Below are 21928 nucleotides of genomic sequence, written 5' to 3' on the forward strand. Positions count from 1 at the left end.
TTCCTCTCTCCCATGGAATGAAGATCCTGTTACTAGGACACTATACCCCAAACGTGAGGGAGATGAGCCAGGAAATTTCTCGGCCTTGTGCACCCAACCTCAGGAGCAAAGAATCAGGGCCAGGGAGAGAGAGAGAGAGAGAGAGGAAATAAGGAAAATAATGGCATGTAAAGAACAGACTAGGCAGCAGTTTTTCTTTCTTTACTGGTTCTACAACCTTCATTTATATAGTGCCTTTAATACAATAGAATGCCCCAAGGCCCTCACTGGAGCTTTAGAAAGCAATATTTGACACAAGCCATGTAAGGAGATATTAGGTCAGACAGCCAAAGAGGTACATTTTAAGGAGAAAATGTTGGCAGCGAGGGAGAGAAAAGTTCAGGGAGAATGTTCCAGAGGTTACAGCATTGGCAGCTAAAGGCACAACTACCAGTCGCAAAGCAATTAACATTGGGGATGCTCAAAAGGCTGAAATGAGAAGAATGAGAGATCACAGGTTCCTTAGTGTAGATTACAGAGCTCGGGTAGGGGGAGCCATGGAGTGATTCACCAACAAGGATGCAAGTTTGAAAACTGAGATGCTGCTTAACAGGGAATTATGAAACCGGACTTCATGAAAACATAAACAGGCTAGTGTCGCAATCCAGTGGGTTAAATAAATCTAGTGTTTGTTTCCATAATAAATCAATAATTTGATCATAATGAAATATTCAATGTTAACAAGGATACAAAATATGTTACACCACATTCACTAGGGAAATTCCCAATGCAATCCGCCTTCCAACATTTAGTAAGAAACAGGACTGAATGCAGTTGAGTTCCTTTACAGCAGTGAACAGTAAAGGAATTGGACAACTGCATAATTTGGCAGCAATCTGCCATGTTAATAATAATGATTGCAAAATGACAGATTTACAGCAGACATCCATTCGAATTCACTGACTTTGCTGCAAGAGTGTGAATACTAAATTTACAAAGGCACATTTCAGACTTTCTGCTTGAACTGTAAGCAACCTACCGTCCTGATAGGTATCATTGATAGCAACGACAGCCTGGAAGGGTTTTGTTAGCTCTGCTCCTTGTGCTGAGCTCAAGAATACAATGAAAGTTTCATTCCCTTCAATGATTGGATTCTGCACATCATCCAGAATTGTTAAAGTGCAGGTCTGTAAGGATAAAAGGAAGATTTTTAAGTAACCTCAGCCATAAGATGGCTCTATTGATAGGAATTAAAACAGGAAGTGCTGGATCAATGATCCAGGATCAAACTACCCATGTTTCAAATGCTTCCTCTCTTCTGCACTAGAATACCGGTGTTCCACTTGTTTTCTGCCCTTTGTAAAAAGAACGTCTGCACTCCACAGGAAGAATGTTATGAATTTGTGCTGCCTGTACAAACCTTGGCAATATCAGAAATTTGGCCCTGAATTGCGCATAGCTTTCCAACTATTAATTTTCACTCACAAGGCTGACTTTGAAAATTATCTATCAAGCATCTTTATCCTTCTAGAAGAAAAATATGAGAGGCATGGATGAGATTGTAAACATGACATTAGGGGAAATCACACGTGTAAAACCATTTGCAAATGAATTTTCATTTTGTATATATTATCACCATGCATTTAATCAATGCCTTGGTTTAAACATAGCTCTGTGCAAATTGTGATATTATTTTAGATAAAGGGCATTTACCTCTTCTGTTTTGCCAGGCGCAAAGTCAATTTTCTTTGAACTGGGGATATAGTCAATGCCTGGAGTTGCAGAGGGAGGATCTGAAGGGCGTGTAGCACACCACACTGAAGTAGGAGTGGACAAATCACTGCCATGTCTGATAACTGGTATTTCAATAGAGCCTATGAATAAATACATTTCAGTATGATATTATGCCAATCTGGTGAGAAACTTCAGTTCCTGCACTACTTCTGAAGTATTATATTTTATACATTTAAATCTTTAAATTATAATTACATATTTTATTATAATAAGGCTGACACACAGGTCAGTCCCACATACTTGTTCAACATTGTACCCAATGTTTACTGTTACAGTGCTGGACCTAAACCCCAATGTATATCATGAAGCCAGACTAGGTCCAAAAATATTCTATTTTGACATAAACATGGAGGAAAGGATACTTCACCTCAGGAGTAATTCCACTGACAAAGCAGGGTTTTGTTTTTAAAAAACAAGCTTTATTCATAACACAATTTAAGTATAACTAACAAAATGAAACAGTTTAACTCTTAACCATTGAGCAATCTTTAAAAATGAAAAGAAACAACTCTTAACTTCTAACTTATCACGATTTTTGTTCCAATTAAACAATATTTCTCTTGCATGCTTAAACCTCACTTGAAATATAGATAGCAAAACATAGATATACTTGCTCTGACTTGGGTAACAACCTTGGAGCTTTAAGACAGAGAGACCCTCTTCTTTTTAACAGCTGCAGTCACCAACTACCTTTTAACAATGAAAATGGAACTTTTTTTCCTGCTACAAGCCTAGTTCCCCCATTAATCTAACATCACATGACTCTGTCAACCTAGTCTGAAATCCAAGCAGAATATAAGTAAACAAAAGTGCATTAGCTCTACAAAGAAACATATTGTTAGCTGAGATGTATTGTCCTGCTTTTGCAGCATCTGCTGCCTTCCCTGCTTGTAGAAAAACATGGAATCATAAAGCAGTTCCACTCAAACGTAATCAATAGCAAAGAATCATTCCATTAAGTAATACCAAAATAAATCAAAAAATATTGCAGAATATATTTTAAAAAGCCCATTATACTTTCTGTAACTTTAGTTTGTGGCAAAGCAATCAAAGAGATTAGTTGATTGATGGTAATAGGAGTAATCATGCACATACCTGCATCTTCACTAACGGTGAAAGAAGAGTTCCCAAGAAACACCAATGAGGCATCATTAGGGCCACTTATAATTACTTTGGCAGCTGCAACTTCCCCAATCCGTGCATTGTCAGATGCATCAGCCAGGATGATCTCAAAGTCTTCCTCTTCCTCATACTCACTGTCATCAATCAGCTTGATATCACATGTTGACATACTTACACCAGGGCCAAAGACCACACGATACTCATGTGTCATTCCTCTGGTTTTGAAATCTGAACCAGAATCCAAGGCATACAGGCTGCTGCCTTTGGCAGTTTTTGGTACAGTATAGCAGATGGCCGAGACTGTACTACTGGTGTCTCCTATGGAATGATAACAGATCAAAGAGATACATGATTATATTTTTTTCAAACCACATCTGGGTCATGTAAAACGAGAACTAGAAGAAAAGTCCCTCTTTTTAAATTTTTTTGTAATTCTATGCTTCATCACACCTCAGTATCAGAATTCAATCAAGCAGCAGCAAGAAAACAGCATCTGCCTGTCACGTGAGATAGTAGTTAATGCCTGTTGAAGCAATAGTAAAGACCATCTACCAAAATGTTGAGAAACTCTTGGGCTAAATTATATAGAGTGTCGTGATCTCTGCCCCCTGCCCCCCAGCTAAAGGTTGGGGGCGGGGGGGGGGGGGGGGGGGCGGTGGCGGGGGTGTGAGGTAGTGAGCCTCTCAGGGAAGAACACAGTCATCATGTAACTGTTAACTGGTTGTTAATAGACTGAGGTGGGATTTGTGTCCCTCAGAAACAGGGGGCATTTTACCGTTCTGCCCATCATGGGAATTGGAGCGGGTGAGAGGTGGACAAAGGGAAGGTCCGTTGACCTCAGTAGGGATTTTATGATTTTGGGATAAGTGAGGCCACAAAATACCGACTACTATCTTAGAATGCTCACGGATAATTAGAGATCAGCAGTTCAGGGGCCAGTGAGGAGGGTGAGGGCTAGGGCTTGAGAGGCCATGGGGGGAAGGAAAACTAGTGGAATCCTACCAGTAAAAATACTCAGAGGAATTTGAAAGAGTCATGTGCTTTTATTCAGGTGCTCCCTTTTATGACTTCAATGTTCATTACAAGGTGCAACATTTCTTGGTGCCCAAATGTTCAATTAAAAATAATTCTAGATAGACATATTGAAAAGGTTCTCAGTTGCAAAATGCAGTCCAATCTATAAACACAGGATAGTGTTTGACATTGTGAACGTTGAATACTCTAACCATATTTGATTATTGTAGGAGGAACTATCCTTCAGAAAGTAATTAAAGTAGGATGATATTTTACTATGTAATTAGAGGAGTTCTATAATCAGTAGGAGCAAGAAAAATTGAAAACCTATTTAAATGTGTGAAGCAGTGTTCATTTTTAAGTGTGAACTTCAGCATGGCTACCTGAAGGACAAGAACAACAAAAGCTCACGTGGTGATTCAGTAAATAAATGTACTTCATGGTTTGGTACAAAGCCTCAAGACAAGAAGATTGCACTCTCAGTTCTTTATTTTGCAGATTTCAGGACAGCAAGAGGTGAAATGAATGGAAAATGTTAGTGATGGAAAGGTGGTAGGACTGGAGGGTCTTAATGACATTACTGTTACTAGAGAGGCGGTGCTCGACAGACTGGAGGGGCTGATTGTGGACAAGTCCCCAGGACCGGATGGAATGCATCCGAGGGTTCTGAAAGAAATGGCGGAGGTGATAGTGGATGCCTTGGTGGTTATTTTCCAGACGTCGCTGGATTCCGGGGAAGTGCCGGAAGATTGGAAAATGGCTAATGTTACGCCGTTGTTTAAGAAGGGTGCCAGGCAAAAGGCGGGGAATTATAGGCCGGTTAGTTTAACGTCTGTGGTAGGTAAAATGTTAGAATCCGTCATTAAGGAGTAAATTGCGAGGCATCTTGAAGGGAATTGCTTGATAGAGCGGATGCAGCACGGTTTCATTAAAGGGAAGTCGTGTCTGACAAATTTACTGGAGTTCTATGAGGATGTGTCTAGGGCAGTGGATAGAGGAGAGCCGGTGGATGTGGTCTTTCTTGATTTTCAGAAGGCGTTTGACAAAGTACCTCACAAGAGGTTATTGCAGAAGGTCGAGGGACATGGAGTTGGGGGTAGGGTGTTAGCGTGGATAGAGGATTGGTTGTCAAATAGGAGGCAGAGAGTGGGGGTCAACGGGTGCTATTCGGCTTGGCGGATGGTGACTAGTGGAGTGCCCCAGGGGTCGGTGCTGGGGCCTCAGCTGTTTACCATTTATATAGATGATCTGGAGGAGGGAACCAAGTGTAGGGTGTCGAAATTTGCTGATGACACCAAGATTGGGGGAACGGCAAATTGTGCGGAGGGTGTGGAGAGTCTACAGAAGGATCTAGATAGGCTGGGCGAATGGGCCAGGAAATGGCAAATGGAATTTAATGTTGGCAAGTGTGAGGTGGTCCACTTTGGTAGGAATAATGGTAGGAAGGACTATTACTTACGTGGCGAAAAACTGCAGCAGGCGACGGTGCAGAGGGACCTCGGGGTCCTTGTGCATGAGTCGCAAAAACCCAGCTTGCAGGTGCAGCAGGTGGTCAGGAAGGCGAATGGGATGCTGGCCTTCATAGCGAGGGGGATTGAATATAAAAGTAGAGAGGTCTTGCTGCAGCTGTATAGGGCATTGGTGAGGCCGCAGCTGGAGTACTGTGTGCAGTTTTGGGTGCCGCACCTGCGCAAAGATATTTTGGCCTTGGAGGGAGTGCAGAGGAGGTTTACTAGGCTGATACTGGAGTTGAGGGGGTTGAGCTATGAGGAGAGGCTGAATAAACTAGGCTTGTACTCGTTAGAGTTTAGAAGAATGAAGGGAGATCTCATTGAGACGTATAAGATGATGAATGGGATGGATAGGATAGAGGTGGAGAGACTCTTCCCGCTCAAAAAAGACAGTAGGACTAGGGGGCACAGCCTCAAGATAAAGGGGGGGCGGTTTAGAACGGAGTTGAGGAGGAACTTCTTCACTCAAAGGGTGGTGAATCTCTGGAATTCTCTACCCGTTGAAGTGGTGGAGGCTGCCTCGCTAAATATTTTTAAGACGCGGGTTGATGGGTTTTTGATAAGAGAGGGGATTAAGGGCTATGGGGAGAGGGCGGGGAAGTGGAACTGAGCCACGACAGATCAGCCATGATCTTATTGAATGGCGGGGCAGGCTCGAAGGGCTAGATGGCCCATTCCTGCTCCTATTTCTTATGTTCTTATGTAAAATCTGGCTGGTTGTGAAAGTGTTCATGAACTACCCCACCGCACGCTCCCCAGACGATGCTCAATACTCAGATGGTAAAGATGAAAAGCTATCCATGCTCAGTCAATGGGTGTATCTTTCTGTACTTTTAGAGCTGAACGTAGGATATTATATCTTTCTCCACAGTGAAATCTGTAGTACCAGTGAGTAAGCTTACAGAGATTTTGAAAATACAGTCCAGCCTAAAGATTCTACTGATTGATATACTGAGGTTGATGAGTCAGAAGATTTAACACAGTTAACACAGTGTTAACATAATAAAGTATTAACACAGGTGACTACAGGGATGCAATCGGATTTGAGGACAGAAACGACCTTTCTACTTTCCTCCAATGTCACCCCAAAAAGACAAATACAATATAACTTCAGAGAGAATGTAAGGAATAGGAGCCAGAGTAGATAACGTGGCCTGTTAACCTGACCAATTCATCCAATATGGTCATGGACTGATTTTCAACTCCACTTTTCTGCCCTCTCTCCATTTCTCTTAATTCCCTGAAAGGCCGAAAATCTGTCAATATCAGCCTTAATTATGTTCAGCAGGAGCATGAATTCCAAAGATTCACAACCCTCTCATCTCGGCCATAAATGATTGGCTCCTAAACCTAAAACTGTACCACCTGTGGTCTAGGTTCCCCAACTATGGCGGACAACCTCTCCATACATATCCTGTCAAGCCCCTCCAGAATCTTGCATGATTCAATTCATTGTATGTTTCATTCAGTTACCAGCATTAAGATCAAAGGTTGCCCAATTCTGAAACTCTAAAGTATCTGTAAAAGTAGGAAAAACATTTTGTAAAATAGAATTTCAGAAAAATAATATAGTTTTTGATTTATTACACGTTACAACAAAGGCCGGAATTCTCTGGCTGTTCAAGCCCTGCCACCGCTGCTAGGGAGGACAGATAATTTGGCACTCAGAGTTTGAGGTGGGAGAATCCTGCCCACGAGGTTCAAAACTTGAACAGGAGAAGGAAACCTAGCCCTTTAAGCCTGTTTCACCATTTAATGGGATTATGGCTGATCTACAACTTCACTTCATATAATCTCAATATCATTGAATATTTCTGGTTGACAAAAATCTATGAATGAGTTTTACATTTAACAACTGATCTAGCGTTAAATGCCATTTACCAAAAGGAGTTCCAAACTTCACCGCCCTTTGCATCCAGAGATGTTTCCTAAATTCATCCTTCAAAGGACTGGCTCTGATACTTAATCTATGTCCCCTAATTCTAGACTCCCCAGCCAGCCTATGTGATTTCCCTCCATCCACACTATCTGCCAATTTCCCAGCAGATCAATAATTTGCTTTCAACTCCATGAGCTTCCAATACTTTATGAGGGACTTAATCAAATGCCTTCTGGAAGTCCATATAACTAGCATCCATAGAGATTCCCCTGTTCACTATTTTAGTCACATCTTCAAAATATCTAATCAGATCCTTCAAGCATGACCTAGACCTCTCAAATCCATGCTGGTCCTCTCCGAGCAGCTGAAAATTTTTAATTTGTTCCATCATCCTAAAATCAATTATAGGACCTAGTATTTTCCTGACAACAGATTTCAAGTGAACTGCCCTACAACTTTTTGTTTTCCCTCTCTCACCTTTCTAAAACTAACAAAAGAAACAGCATCTAGCACACTGTAGAGCACACCTACGCAAACTGGATCCACTTATGTGGATTAAGAAATATCCACAAATTATCTATAATTTTAAGGGCTCGTATCCAACAATGGACTGTGGCAAGGACTAGAATTATCCAACCTATTGTTGGCTTCAGAGCATCAGTGACTTACTACAGTTTGCACTGCTGATGGGATTTAGGAGCAAAATGCAAATCTGACCTGCTGCTCGAGGTACAAGTCGATAGTGTTTTGCTACTACTACAGAGGACCAGATTTTGCTGTTTCCTTTTCTTGAAATTCCGTATCAAGAATTACGCTCTCCTTTGTTTCCCATAACTTAATATTACAGTTCATAGAAAAAAGAACAATACAGACCCTTTCTTTCCACTGGGGCAAGCAAAAATCCAGCACTTTCATTAACTCGATATAGCTTCTTGTCAAACTGTAGTGTGGGCTCATCTTCTGTGTCATTGATATTGACTGTAGCTCTGGTAATCTTCCCAAGTAAGGCATATGCAGGCATGCTCAATTCCACATTAAAGTTTTCAGTGTTTTCAAACACCTGGTCGTCATTTATAATAATAGTGCAAGCCTTTGTATCCTCTCTCTCATCAAATTGAACCTATTGAAGCAGCAAGGATATGGAGACAGCTTAATGTCTTTAATGTACAATGGAAGGCCACTTCATTGTTTCTTGTTCTCATGGCACTCTTAAAATGTTACTGCTCCACCAAATATTAACTGTCCCTTCAAATATATTTTCCCCACCCCCAGTTTTCTTCCACACCTGTTAAAGGTGTTGACACAAATTGGTAGCTCTAGAGGCTTTGTGGATAAAGTCCACTTGTACCTTTCCCAAGTGGATGAAAGCCTAAACAAATGGGTGTTGAAAGGGTTTTTAGTTATAGGAGACTTCACATGACAGCTGATCCTCTTGCCTCACCCAATAGGCAGACCTTTTCAGCAGAAGTCAGTGAATAGCAAATAGTTAAAGAACATTTTCATACAGTTAATCTTAATTACTAATCCAACTTAAATCAGTGAATTCATTATAAATTAGATCCTGTAATATCACTAAGTAACAGCCACAGATTTGATGATACATTTCTGAGCTATGTTATCAGGAAAGTAACATTTTAATTTTGTTTTGTAGGAAAGTGATATCAAATTGGCTGCTTGTTGTATATCCTGACCAATTCTTCTTCATGTTAAAATATTATCGAGTAATATTTGTTTGCTTTAGCCACCATCAGTAATTAAAATGAGCAAAAGCAACCAACATTCAGGTCTAAACAATACCAGGAATGGAATCACTAGATTACAAGAATAACCCAAGGCTGCTTGGTATATTTTTGCTTTCTTCGGAGTAAAATTTCTACCATTTGAAAATTTCAGTTAAAAGAGTAAGGCAAACACTAAGTATTGTTTCCCATGTACATCCTTGTTCACTTTTGTCCAAAAACTTAAACAGGAAAATATAAGAATGGCTCCTGTTCCACTTTCAGAAATGCATTCAAAACCAAGTGTGGAGTTACAGTGACAGATCAAAACCAATGCTGGGGATGTCCAGCAAACCTTCCCTTTAAAGTTTCTGCATCCATCTTAAGTGCATACCTGGCATCCATCCAACTTTACATTGAAAGGACTTAGTTGTCAATGCAAAATACACATTTTGAAATATTTAAAGCAACAGTTTCAAACAAGTAACTGTCAGATATTATTTCATCCTTACTTATTCTGTTGACACCAAACATATCAGTCCTGTATGTATCAGTCTTGCACATACCTGTCCCGCATACTCTACATAATCCTGTTGGCCCAGCTTTGAGCCAGCTCCAGAAGTAGATGTTGCTGACCCCTGTTCAGTACGGCATAGTACAATGGCATACTGATTGAGGTTCCCAGTCCTCTTCACTGTGACACTCACAGAGCCTGCCTTTTCACTGACATTGTAACTGCAAACAGAATAATGGCAGAGATCAGATTTTTTCTAAGGCAACACACTCATTGTTCTTATACTGCTGAATTAACTCAAAGAACAATGAAAAATACAATACAACAATTAGTCATAAAGATAAAAATTAGGCATCTAATAATGAAGCAATTGAACTACTGATAGTTAGCCAAAGATATGTATAATGCCAGTGTGGATGGGAGAGTGGCTTTGCTGAGTTTTCTGCCTCCAGGGAATATACAGAGTTTGTCTGAAACCTACATGAGTACATAACATTTTTACACAGTACTTTAAAAAAACAGATTTTCATATTTCCATGATAAATTATGTATTTATCTGCAATAAGCAAACTTTAATAATTATATACTGAATGTTATTCGCTACTTTATTGCTTATTGATGACTTCTGAGTTCACATTAATTCTCAAGTGTTAAAATGAGGTCGCATTGGAAAGTAGTTTGGGAAGCACTACCATAGATACATTACATTACAATCATCAGCTTTCTCTGTTACTTCATCATAGAATTTAATCAGATTAGTCGGGACATGATTTGCCTTCAAATCCATGATAGCTGTCCCTTAATAACCCATGCTTCTCCGAGTGAGAATTAATTTTGTCTTTGACAATGGACTCTTGGAGTTTTCCTATCACTGACATTAGATAGATTAGCCTGTAGTTACCAGGTTTATTGCTCTGCCCTTCTTTGAATAGTGATGGGATGCTGGCAATTCTCCAGTTCTTTGGCAACACCCCAATTTCCAAGGATGATTAAAATACTGTGGTAAGAGCACCCCTTGTCTTCAACAGCATCTGTCTCATCCTCATCTAAATTCTGTCAGTATAACCCTCTATTTCCTTCTCCCTCATCCGGCCACCCCTTAAATGCAGTCATGCCATTTGTCTCAATCACTCCCATGGTAGCAAGTTCCATGTTCTTACCACTGTCTGGGTAAAAACATTTCTTCTGAATTCCTTCCTGGCTTTCTTGGTGAGTAGCTAATGTTGATGACCTTCAGTTTTCTCTCCCCACAGGTGGAAATATTCACTCTGTGTCTATCTATCAACGCTTTTCATAGTTTTAAAGACTTATATTAGGTCACCCCTTAGTTTCCTTTTCAAAGGCAAAAAAGGTGTGCATTCTTTCCAGATGGGTATAACCTTGTTTTTCTGGCACCATTCTTGCAAATCTGCTTTGCAACTTCTCCAATGCCTCAATGTCTAGAAGCAACCAACAATGTACATAGTCCTCCAGGTTTGACATAACTTCTCTACTAACCTGTCCATCCCTTGGCAGAATTATTCACATTTCAATTTTCCTTTTTGACCAATGTGCCTTTAGAATATTTTACTCTTTTGGTTTATGTTTCTTGATAATTTAATTCTATAGTTTCTTTTTTGCCTTCCTAATTGTTTCTTTGACTTAATTCCTAATCTTTTTGCATTCTTCCTTGTCATGTTCTCCCCGCTTTCCATATACTTGATATGTATCTCTTTTCTAAACTAACCTTTTTACCCGTTTCTTTGGTCAATTAATTTCAGGGAAATTGAAATCCCTCATGGTTATTATCCTACATAGTCATTAAATTTATTTTTCTGATTTGTTTGCTGATTTCTTCCTCCACCTCCTTTCAATTAGTGCGCTTGATCCTTTATTATTTTAGCACTATCGGTGTGGATTTCAATTCTGTCTTTTAATAGCTATGTTACTTTTTCCTATTTCCCATGTTATCTTTAATCAGTACAGCTACTCAACCTCCAGTTTTTCTTTCCTGATCTTTTCCAAACATTATATCCTGCAATATTTCATTCCAAATCCTAGATTTTTCTGCAACAAAATGTCTCAATAGGCTCCAATAGATCTGATGCCCAGCAATATTTTATTCCCTCAGTTTCCTTGTTTTATTACATACACTTTCTGTACTGCTGTATGGACAGTTTAACTTTTTTTTAATGACCAGTTGTTCTCACCTTATGTTTGCTAATCTTTTACCCCCTTGTCTATAACACAACTTGTTTGCTGGTCATTTACATCTTTCTTTAATTTAGTCTGTCCCAACTCTCTTTTCCTGTTCCATTTATAGTTAGGTTTACTTCATTGCTCCTCTTACATGAAATACATGCAAGGTATTCATTCTGCACTTGAGTCATCCACTTTGCCTCCACAAGATTTCCTTCTTTGTCCTTAATTAACTCTAATGTTATTCTGACATTCCTTTAGCTTTTTTATATGTTGATAAAATATTTTTGGGGGTATTCTTGTATACCTGTTAATCTTTCTCATATTCCCTGTTTGGCCTCCTTATATCTTTTATAATTTCCCCTCGCAAATTCTGCATTTTTATTTGGTTTTCTATTGTACCCTGTACCTGGAATCCTTTTTCACCTTTACTGATTAAGCCCACCTGTCTTCTAGAGATCTCTAAGCTTTGGCTGTTCCACCTTTCCTCCTTATAGGGTTGATTTATACCTGAACTATCTCCACCCTGCAAATTCCTCATTACCGTCCTTTTGGCCAATCTTTGTCCTCCGTGGAGAAAGCGCTGCAACTATTCATTGAGATCCTGTTGCCTGTCATCAGGGAGACAGTATATCATTCAGTAAGTACATCTATGGCTCCACAAATGCTTGTCAATTTCACCAACTATTGAATCCCCTGTAACACTTATATTTCTAAGTTCCTTATGAACATAAGAAATAGGAGGAGGTGTAGGCCATCTAGCCCTTCGAGCCTGCCCTGCCATTCAATAAGATCATGGCTGATCTGAAGTAGATCAGTTCCACTTTCCCGCTTTCTCCCCATAACCCTTAATTCCCCTGTCTATCATAAGAACATAAGAAATAGGAGCAGGAGTAGGCCATCTAGCCCCTCGAGCCTGCCCCGCGATTCAATAAGATCATGGCTGATCTGTCGTGTCTCAGTTCCACATTCCTGCCCTCTCCCCATAACCCTTAATCCCCTTGCCTATCAAAAACCTATCAACCCGCGTCTTAAAAATACTTAGCGAGGCAGCCTCCACCACTTCAACGGGTAGAGAATTCCAGAGATTCACCACCCTTTGAGTGAAGATGTTCCTCCTCAACTCCGTTATAAACTGCCCCTCCCCTTTATCTTGAGGCTGTGCCCTCTAGTCCTACTGTCCTTTCTGAGCAGGAAGAGCCTCTCCACCTCTATCTTATCCATCCCATTCATCATCTTATATTTCTCAATGAGATCTCCCCTCATTCTTCTAAACTCTAACGAGTACAAGCCTAGTTTATCCAGGCTCTCCTCATAGCTCAACCCCCTCAACTCCGGTATCAGCCTAGTAAATCTCCTCTGCACTCCCTCCAAGGCCAAAGTATCCTTGCGTAAGTGCGGCGACCAAAACTGCACACAGTACTCCAGCTGCGGCCTCACCAGTGCCCTATACAGCTGCAGCAAGTCCTCCCTACTTTTATATTCAATCCCCCTTGCTATGAAGGCCAGCATCCCATTCGCCTTCCTGACCACCTGCTGCACCTGTAGGCTGGGTTTTTGCGACTCATGCACAAGGACCCTGAGGTCCCTCTGCACCGCCGCCTGCTGCAGTTTTTCGCCACGTAAGTAATAGTCCTTCCTACCATTATTCCTACCAAAGTGGACAACCTCACATTTGCCAACATTAAATTCCATTTGCCAGTTCCTGGCCCATTCGCCCAGCCTATCTAGATCCTTCTGCAGACTCTCCACACCCTCCGCACAATTTGCCGTTCCACCAATCTTGGTGTCATCAGCAAATTTCAACACCATACACTTGGTTCCCTCCTCCAGATCATTTATATAAATGGTAAATAGCTGAGGCCCCAGCACTGACCCCTGGGGCACTCCACTAGTCACCAACCACCAATCCAAATAGCACCCATTGACCTCCAAAGAAACCTATCTATCCGTGACTTATGCTCCTCACCCCATTCATGCCATCCTATCCACGCAAACAAGTTTCTCACAGCCATATGGATTTGCTTCTGATGTATTTCCACAAGGCAACATCATCTTCACTATTAATGAACATGGAATATTGGTTTGTGAATACCATACTCATAGCGAATTCCTTTAACGCCTGCCTGTTCCTCTTAGTTTGTTTGGAGTTACTCACTCCCTCGCCTGCTGAACTCTCTGAAACAGCAGGGTGAACAGCTTCTGAGTTTCTCATCTGTGTTGTGGTGAAGCCATCTGCCCCTCATCTGAATCTCTGGCATCTGGTTAAGGATTTTGGTTCTTGAAGATTCGCCAGTGTTGGAAGAACCACTTTGTTATCAGGGACTTTTGGTTGGAGTTCCTTTATGTATCCTTGCACAAAGATGCAAATAGCGACTGCAATTTATCACAACAGTTAATGTCCATCCCTTCACCACTGGCCACATGCAAATGCTGGCCAAAAGCTAGGAAAGCCACCAGACTTCTTACCACTTCTCGCTCTGACATCTCCAGTATGGGGATGATGCTTGTCCCTGCATCGGTGGTGGTCAGGTCTCTAAGTCATTGAATAGAGGAAGATGGGCTAAAAGTATCCTCATTTCCCTCCGCAAGGGTTTTAACCAACTATCTAGAGGGGCCTGGAAGTCTTCTGGATGCTTCCATCCCATTAACACCTCTCTGGCTTTTCATTTGCTGATATACTAATTTTATTAGAATATCACCTCAATTTTTCTCACTTCTTGGGCCATGTGTACCTGCTAATCTTTGACAGAGGAAAATGAATCAAGATTATGTGGATCAAAAGTTCCTGTAAAACAGAAGCAATAGCGACGAATTTTAATGCATTTGCATTTGGCTACATTTATACAGAGCCTTTCAGAACATCAGAAGGCACTTCACAACTAATGAAGCACTCTTGTAGCATGGTTACTATTATGATGTTCGCAGATGATAGTAATTAAATAACAATATATAAAGATTGCCAACCTGATGTATTCAAAGCTGATTAGAGACCACTGGATGTGGAACACATTATCACTGACTACATTAGGTTTGCTGTCTTTCACCAAAAACTTGAATGTGTCCATAGTCTTTTGAAACTTATCTTCATTTAAAATGTAGGAGACCAAACCCAAGTTGATATCCTCTGCAAGAAAATAAAATTTATACAGAGCATGTTACATAATTCTTAATGAAGAATAAAGTTAATAAACATAAATGCTAGAATCCGTCATCAAAGAAGAAATAGCGAGGCACCTAGAAAAGAATGGTTTGATCGAGCAGATGCAGCACGGATCTGTTAAGGGGAAGTCGTGTTTAACAAATTTATTGGATTTCTATGAGGATGTGACTAGTGCAGTAGACAGAGGGGAACCGGTGGATGTGGTGTTTTTAGATTTCCAAAAGGCGTTTGATAAGGTCCCTCTCAAAAGGTTGCTGCAGAAGGTTAGAGTGCACAGAGTTGGGGGTAAGGTGTTAGCATGGATAGAGGATCGGCTGTCTCATAGGAAGCAGAGAGTTGGAATCAATGGGTGCTATTCTGATTGGCAGCTGGTGACCAGTGGAGTGCCGCAGGGATCGGTGCTGGGGCCTCAACTGTTTACCATTTACATAGATGATCTGGAGAAGGAGGCTGAGTGTAGGGTGATGAAATTTGCTGATGACACGAAGATGAGTGGAAAAGCAAGTTGCGTGGAGGGTGTGGAAAGTCTGCAGACAGATCTGGATAGGTTGAGCGAGTGGGCGAGGACCTGGTAGATGGAGTATAATGTTAGCAAGTGCGAGGTTACCCACTTTGGTAGAAATAATAGTAGGAGGGATTATTATTTAAAAGGCGAAAAGCTGCAGCATGCTCCGGTGCAGAGGGACCTGGGGGTCCTTGTGCACGAATCACAAAAACCCAGTCTGCAGATGATCAAGAAGGCAAATGGAATGTTGGCCTTTATAGTGAGGGGGATAGAATATAAAAGTAGGGAGGTCTTGCTGCAACTGTACAGGATACTGGTGAGGCCGCAGCTGGAGTACTGTGTGCAGTTTTGGTCGCTGTACTTGTGGAAGGATATATTGGCCTTGGAGGGAGTGTAGAGAAGGTTCATTAGGCTGATACCGGAGATGAGGGGGTTGGACTATGAAGAGAGGCTGAATAGACTGGGTCTGTACTCATTGGAGTTTAGAAGGCTGAGGGGGGATCTTGTAGAGACATATAAGATAATGAAGGGGATAGATAAAGGTAGAGGTAGAGAGATTCTTCCCGCTTAGAAAGGATAGCAAGACTAGAGGGCACAGCCTCAAGATAAAGGGGGGCGGGGGGGCAGTTTAGATCGGAGTTGAGGAAGAACTTCTTCACTCAAAGGGTGGTGAATCTCTGGAATTCTCTGCCTGTCGAAGTGGAGGAGGCTACCTTGCTGAATATATTTAAGTCACGGGTAGGTAGGTTTCTGATAGACAGGGGAATTAAGGGTCATGGGGAGAAAGCGGGAAAGTGGAACTGATCCACTTCAGATCATCCATGATCTTATTGAATGGCAGGGCAGGCTCGAAGGCCTACTCCTGCTCCTATTTCTTATGTTTTTATGTTTTCAAAAGGTGGTGGTGAACTGAACTGCTCGAATTCTTGAACTGCTGCAGTCTATATGGCATAGGTACACCCAGAGTACTGGTAGGGAGGGAGTTTCAGGATTTTTGACCCAGCAACAATGAAGGAACAGTGATATATTTCCAAGTCAGGATTGTGAGTGCAGTGCCTTGGAGGGGAAATTTTAGCTGGTGCGTCCCCAGGTATCTTCTGCCTTGGTCCTTCCAGAAAATAGAGGTCATAGGTTTGGAAGGTACTGTCTAAGGAGCCTTGGTGAGTTCCTGCAGCACATCTTGAAATTGGTACACAGGTGCCCTTATACACACTGGTGGTGGAGGGACTGGATATTTGTGGAAAGGGTAGCAATCAAATGGGCTGATTTGTCCTGGATGGTGTAAAGCTTCTTGAGAGTTATTGAGCTGCACTCATCCAGGCAAGTGGAGATTATTCCATCATACTCCTGATTTGTACCTTGTAGATGGTGGACAGGTTGTGGGAAGTCAGGAGGTAAGTTACTCACTGTGGAATTCCCCGCCTCAGATCTGCTTTGATAGCTATAGTATTTATAACTAGTCTGGTTTAGTTTCTGATCAATGGTGAATCCCCACTTGATAGTGGGGGATTCAGCGATGTTAATGCCATTCAATGTCAAGGGACGATTGATTAGATTCTCTCTTGTTGGAGAAGGTCATTGCCTGGCACTTGAGTGAAGCAAAAGTTACTTTTTTTTTGTTGGCCCAAGCCTGCACATTGTCCAGGTCTTGCGTCACTTGACATGGACTGCTTCAGTATGTGAGTTGTTGTGAATGGTGCTGAAAATTGTGCATCATTAATGAACTATTCCACTTCTGACCTTATGCTGGAAGGATTGTCACCGATGAAGCAGTTGGAAGATGGTTGGGCCTTGGACTCTCCCTTGAAGAACTCCTGCAGTGATATCCTGGAGCTGAGATGATTGACCTCTAAACAATCACAATCTTCTTCCTTTGTGCTAGGTATGACTCCAATTGGTGGAAAGATCCCTCCCATTTCCCACTGACTTCAGTTTTGTGAAGGCTCCTTGATGCCACACTTAATCAAATGCTGTCTTAATATCAAGGGCAGTCACTGTCATCTCTTTTGTTCATGTTTGAACTAAAGTTGTAATGAGGTCAAGAGCATCAGTGAATATGTTATTGCTAAGGAAGTGCTGCCTGATAGCTGTTGAAGACCTTTTCAATCAGTTTATTTCTGATTGAGACTCGACTAATTGAACAGGTTGGATTTGTCCTTTTTTGCGTGTACAGGATATATTTGGGCAATTTTCCATTTTGCTGGGTAGTTTCCAGTATTAGTTAGGAGTGCAGCTAGTCCAGTTGGTCAATGGTGACCTCCATTCAGGATGTTGATAGTGGGGGATTCAGTGTTGGTAATGCCATGGAATATCAAGGGGAAATGTTTGGATTCTCTTGTTTGAGATGATCATTGCCTGACACTTAGAATTAAAATGGTAAAATAGGGTCCTCAGTGCTGGGCAGACTTGACATTGGGAGTGTTCAGATCCAACTTATAGATCCATTTTCAGGTGCCCCCATATGCATTCTGCCTGAAAAACAGCAGTGATTCTGAATCATGCTGCAGAAGCCTTTGGGTGAGGCTTATCGCACCCAAAACATTGCAGCTCAAACTAGAGCCTTCAACTGCGCATGCGTAGTAAAAGAGATAGAAAAATGCTCCCCTGCCAAATCGCTCCCGGGCTGGATAATACCTCCCCCGGCCCCCACAGACACTGCCCCACCCCAAAACATAACTGACCCCCTTATCCCCCCCAATCCCTCCACTGCTCAGACCGATCACACGCACAGTGGCAGCGGACCTCCCTTTCCCCCCACCGATTGCACACAGAGTGGCAGTGGACTCCCCTGCCAGAAAACCATCTGACCCGCTTCCCTCTGCCCCCACCTCCAAGCACCAATCTGAGTCAGAGAGCCGTTGGAAGCTCTGAGACCTCCTCAGAAGCTGGAGCATCCAATTCAGATCTTTACAGACCACATCTGTTTTGCATCGAATTTGGATGGGTGAACATGGTGGTAAAGGGGGAAGTGTTGGCAAGTTTGGGCGTGCAGCCCATTAAATCAACTTAAATGCATGCAAATGCATTTAAAGTAATGTCGCACCCATTTTTGGAATGGTCCTGACAGCTGTCATTTTCAGCCATTGATAAAGGGGGAATGGGCATGGATCATGCTACTCGCCTCATGCCTGACTCTACCAAGTTTTCATGCCTGAAAATGGGTGCAACTTGTTGGTAAAATCAAGCCCTTATTGTTACTTACCACTTACTAGCCCAAGTATGGAATTGGACCGCTTCGCTATCTGTGGAGCTGCAAGTTACACTGAATCTTGCACAAACTACCCAACCAGTTACATCCTCAAAGCCAACTCAGTAACACACAGACCAAGAGTACTATGCAGGAAGAAGCATATTGACTAAAATGTACAAGTCAACTGATGATTTACTCTCTACTCTTCTTTATATGTTGGAGTCATTATAATCACCCTGTTTTGTACACTGCAATATACCGCTCTGATTTTCAATAGCATATGAGGATCAGCAGAAATAATATTCAAGAACTCACCTTGTGTGAAAGTCTTCAGGTGGATTCCAGGCCTCAGTTTGTTTTCCAGGTGCCCATGTTTTGGTTCTGCTGTAATTTCATAAATCAGCTGCTTGTCCTCAGTATCAGGATCCATGGTCAATAGCTCCCTCTTGGTGATCAGGTTAACAGCCTGAATCAGAAGGATCATTATTTCACAGAACACAAAAGAATATAATAAGATATTCAACTTGCATAAATTTTGCATGAAAAAGCATTTCAATTTAAGTATATTAGTATAAATAGATGTGTGTAATTTCCTCGAGTTATGCTACAACACCTGTCAGGAATTTCCTTAGTGCTTCTCTTTCTCAGCTTTGACTTTGGTAAAAGATCAACAGAAAGTCCGTTTACTTGTGTAACTGGGTTTTTGACTGAATTCACGCTGGAGGGACAGTGCAGGAGGAGCTCTAAAAATATATCAGTTTTTTGCATTTAGAGCAAAGTGCATATAATTAGAATTCTGTCTGAGGAACTGTTTTGTGAATATGTATTGTTGAATTAGAAAATATAGCAATATTTAAAAATTTGGATTATTCAGTGTTTCCAACCTTTTACTGGTTACAGCACACCTTTAAACAATAAAAATCTTGTGGCACACTTCCAATATTCTCCAACTGAAGGCTCGTCTGACAAAAAAATTACTCACTCAATGAAAAAAATTTGGATCAGATTTTCCATCTCAGTGGAATTGCCTTGATACAAAGGGTTCCACAATATGCAATTTTCACTTGGGGGAAGCGGGTGCAGGATTGAGTCAGGCCCACCAACCCCAAAAGCAGATTAGAGGCAACAATATAGGTTGGCCTGTGCAGAGACTTGGCTCAGTTCTCTGGGTCACCAGCCAGTTAGGTTTTCAAAATTCCACACCTGACTTCCCATCACTCCTCTAAGCACACCCCATTTCTCCCATGCCACCTCCATGTGCTTCTCTGGCCCTTTACATGCCCCTTCCACATCCACTCACCCAGTATGCAGGATGCATCAGAACCAACAAGTGCTGGATGGGAGATGGAATACAAGGCATGGAAGTAGCAAGATGGTGATACGTTGGCATGGAGGGGGCATGAGCAAGACTATTTAAACAAACTTTCAAAAGGCTACCAAATCCAAACTATGGTTCACAATTCCTCTCAGGGCCCATGAGTCACAAGTCATAGAGAATCTGACTTGCCCTCATGGACTTTTGCTGGCAGAGTGTGTCTGAGATGCCTATTCCTACAATGGAACACGCCAGCTTGGGAGTGCAGGGTGTGGATTCACTAGCTGGTGGCATGAAAAGGGATGGGAATCCAGGAATCAGGTCCAGGTTGTCATTTTTAAATACTTCAAGAGTCAGCATAACTTCAGGAAAATCCGGGCCTTAATCTTTGTGAATCTTGGTTTTAAATACAAATTTAATTGGTGCAACAAACTTATTCAAATTTGTTTTATTACAAATGGTATTATTTTCCAAAAAAACAAACTTGCAGAAGATCTGTTTTTTTCTATCTGAGTTCATATGTATTTATAGTTTTTATTTATTCTTTGTTTATAGGTTTTTATTTATGATTTCACTTTTATTTATATGGAATTAAACATTGGTTCAGGCAGTGTTAACAAATGTTAGTTTCATATGAAACGAAAATCATTGTTATATGAAATAGAATGTAGGAATACAGTGCTTTTAAATGAGCATTGAGCTATTTAGAGATCTGACTGCAGATCAAAATCCTCGGATTATTCGATTCGACAGGTGAATTAACAAACTGGGGACATCAAGACTGGTATTTTCTTGGACTGAAGGAGCTGAAATAGATTATTTAAGAACATGCCCATTCAAGAAGGAGGCATAAATTGATTCTCACTTAAGCGATGTCTCAATTTTAGAATTCTTATCTTTGTTCTGAACGGCCTCGCTCCTCCATATTTATGTAATCTCCTCAGGCCGAAAACCCTTCAAGATTCTGCACTGTTCTAACCTGTTGTTCATTCTTATTTTTAAAATCACACCACTGAGAGTGGCTGCACTTTCAGCTCTCTCAGGCTTGTGTTCTAGGATTTCCCTCCCTGCGACAGCGATTTCCATCCCCTCCCACCCCAGTGGCGGATACGGTGAGTCATTGACTGTGAGATCTTTTTGCATGGCATTGCCTGCCCACTGCTGGGGAACCACTGGAACAGATCGACTTCAGCAAGACCAGAACATTCCATTGGCTGGAAGGGCCAGAAAATTCCATCCTTCAACCTTATGCCTCATCACCAGTCTTTCCATCATTAAAATACAGCTTAAAAATAACTTGGTAACAAAGCTGCCCTAATACATACTTATGTGGCTCAGGGGCCAATTTAATTTGATCAAACTCCTCTGAAGCACCTGACAATATTTTGCTGCTTTCAAAATGCTATATAAATGCAAGCTGCTGTTGTTATAATAGAAAACACAAATTACACCGATTGTAAAAATCTGTGCTTAAAAAATTTAAACAGTCTTAGGTTTATTGGAACTATTAATTTGTTTTTAAGTTTTTCTTAAACTTACTTAATCTGTTGCAGCTCTACAGAAATTGGAAATCAGTGCTGTGAGAAAATCACATATTGTAATCAGCCAATCAGATAGAAATTCAATCTATTTGGCTGGATTAGAATAAATGTGGGAGTAATTATATTTTGATTAAAATTGAGAATTACTGAAGATGGTGACGGATGTGCACTACCTAAATTCCTATTGCCTTGCCACTTTTTTTAGCTAAACTTTCTTTAACTTTTGCCATTATAAATTCCTACCCCTTCATTTCTCATTCATCCTTTCTATTTTGATACCACAGTGCAATTACAGACTATGGCCACTGGCTGGCACTTTGAAGTAGATCTGTCAGCTTTACTTGTTGTTGCAGTCAAATGGTTCCTTTTGCACTCCCAATACTGCTTCTGGCTTACTAAAGGGTCCAGACTCCCATTCCTCTCTTCAACTGCTTGTATACTTTCAGACACTGTTGCCTTTTATGTGTATAATTACATAATTTGATGATCAAATTAAAACTTATCC

The 21928-nt window shown here is 41.2% G+C and overlaps 1 protein-coding gene across 2 annotated transcripts in view; it reads right to left on the minus strand.

Annotated features, from left to right (window-relative positions):
- The window catches only part of fras1 (Fraser extracellular matrix complex subunit 1), a 473019-nt gene that overhangs the window by 67024 nt on the left and 384067 nt on the right, over nt 1-21928 (minus strand). For both annotated transcript variants that reach the window (XM_080191292.1, XM_080191285.1), the window contains 7 exons: nt 18883-19033; nt 14677-14836; nt 9584-9752; nt 8173-8419; nt 2869-3213; nt 1693-1853; nt 1019-1166 (listed from right to left, as the gene is read on the minus strand). In XM_080191292.1, coding sequence (XP_080047418.1) covers nt 1019-1166; nt 1693-1853; nt 2869-3213; nt 8173-8419; nt 9584-9752; nt 14677-14836; nt 18883-19033 — 1381 coding nt within the window. The remainder of the gene's footprint in view (nt 1-1018; nt 1167-1692; nt 1854-2868; nt 3214-8172; nt 8420-9583; nt 9753-14676; nt 14837-18882; nt 19034-21928) is intronic.

This window comes from Carcharhinus amblyrhynchos, chromosome 1 (genome assembly GCF_965287045.1).
Source record: "Carcharhinus amblyrhynchos chromosome 1, sCarAmb.v2.hapA, whole genome shotgun sequence".
Classification (NCBI taxonomy): domain Eukaryota; kingdom Metazoa; phylum Chordata; class Chondrichthyes; order Carcharhiniformes; family Carcharhinidae; genus Carcharhinus; species Carcharhinus amblyrhynchos.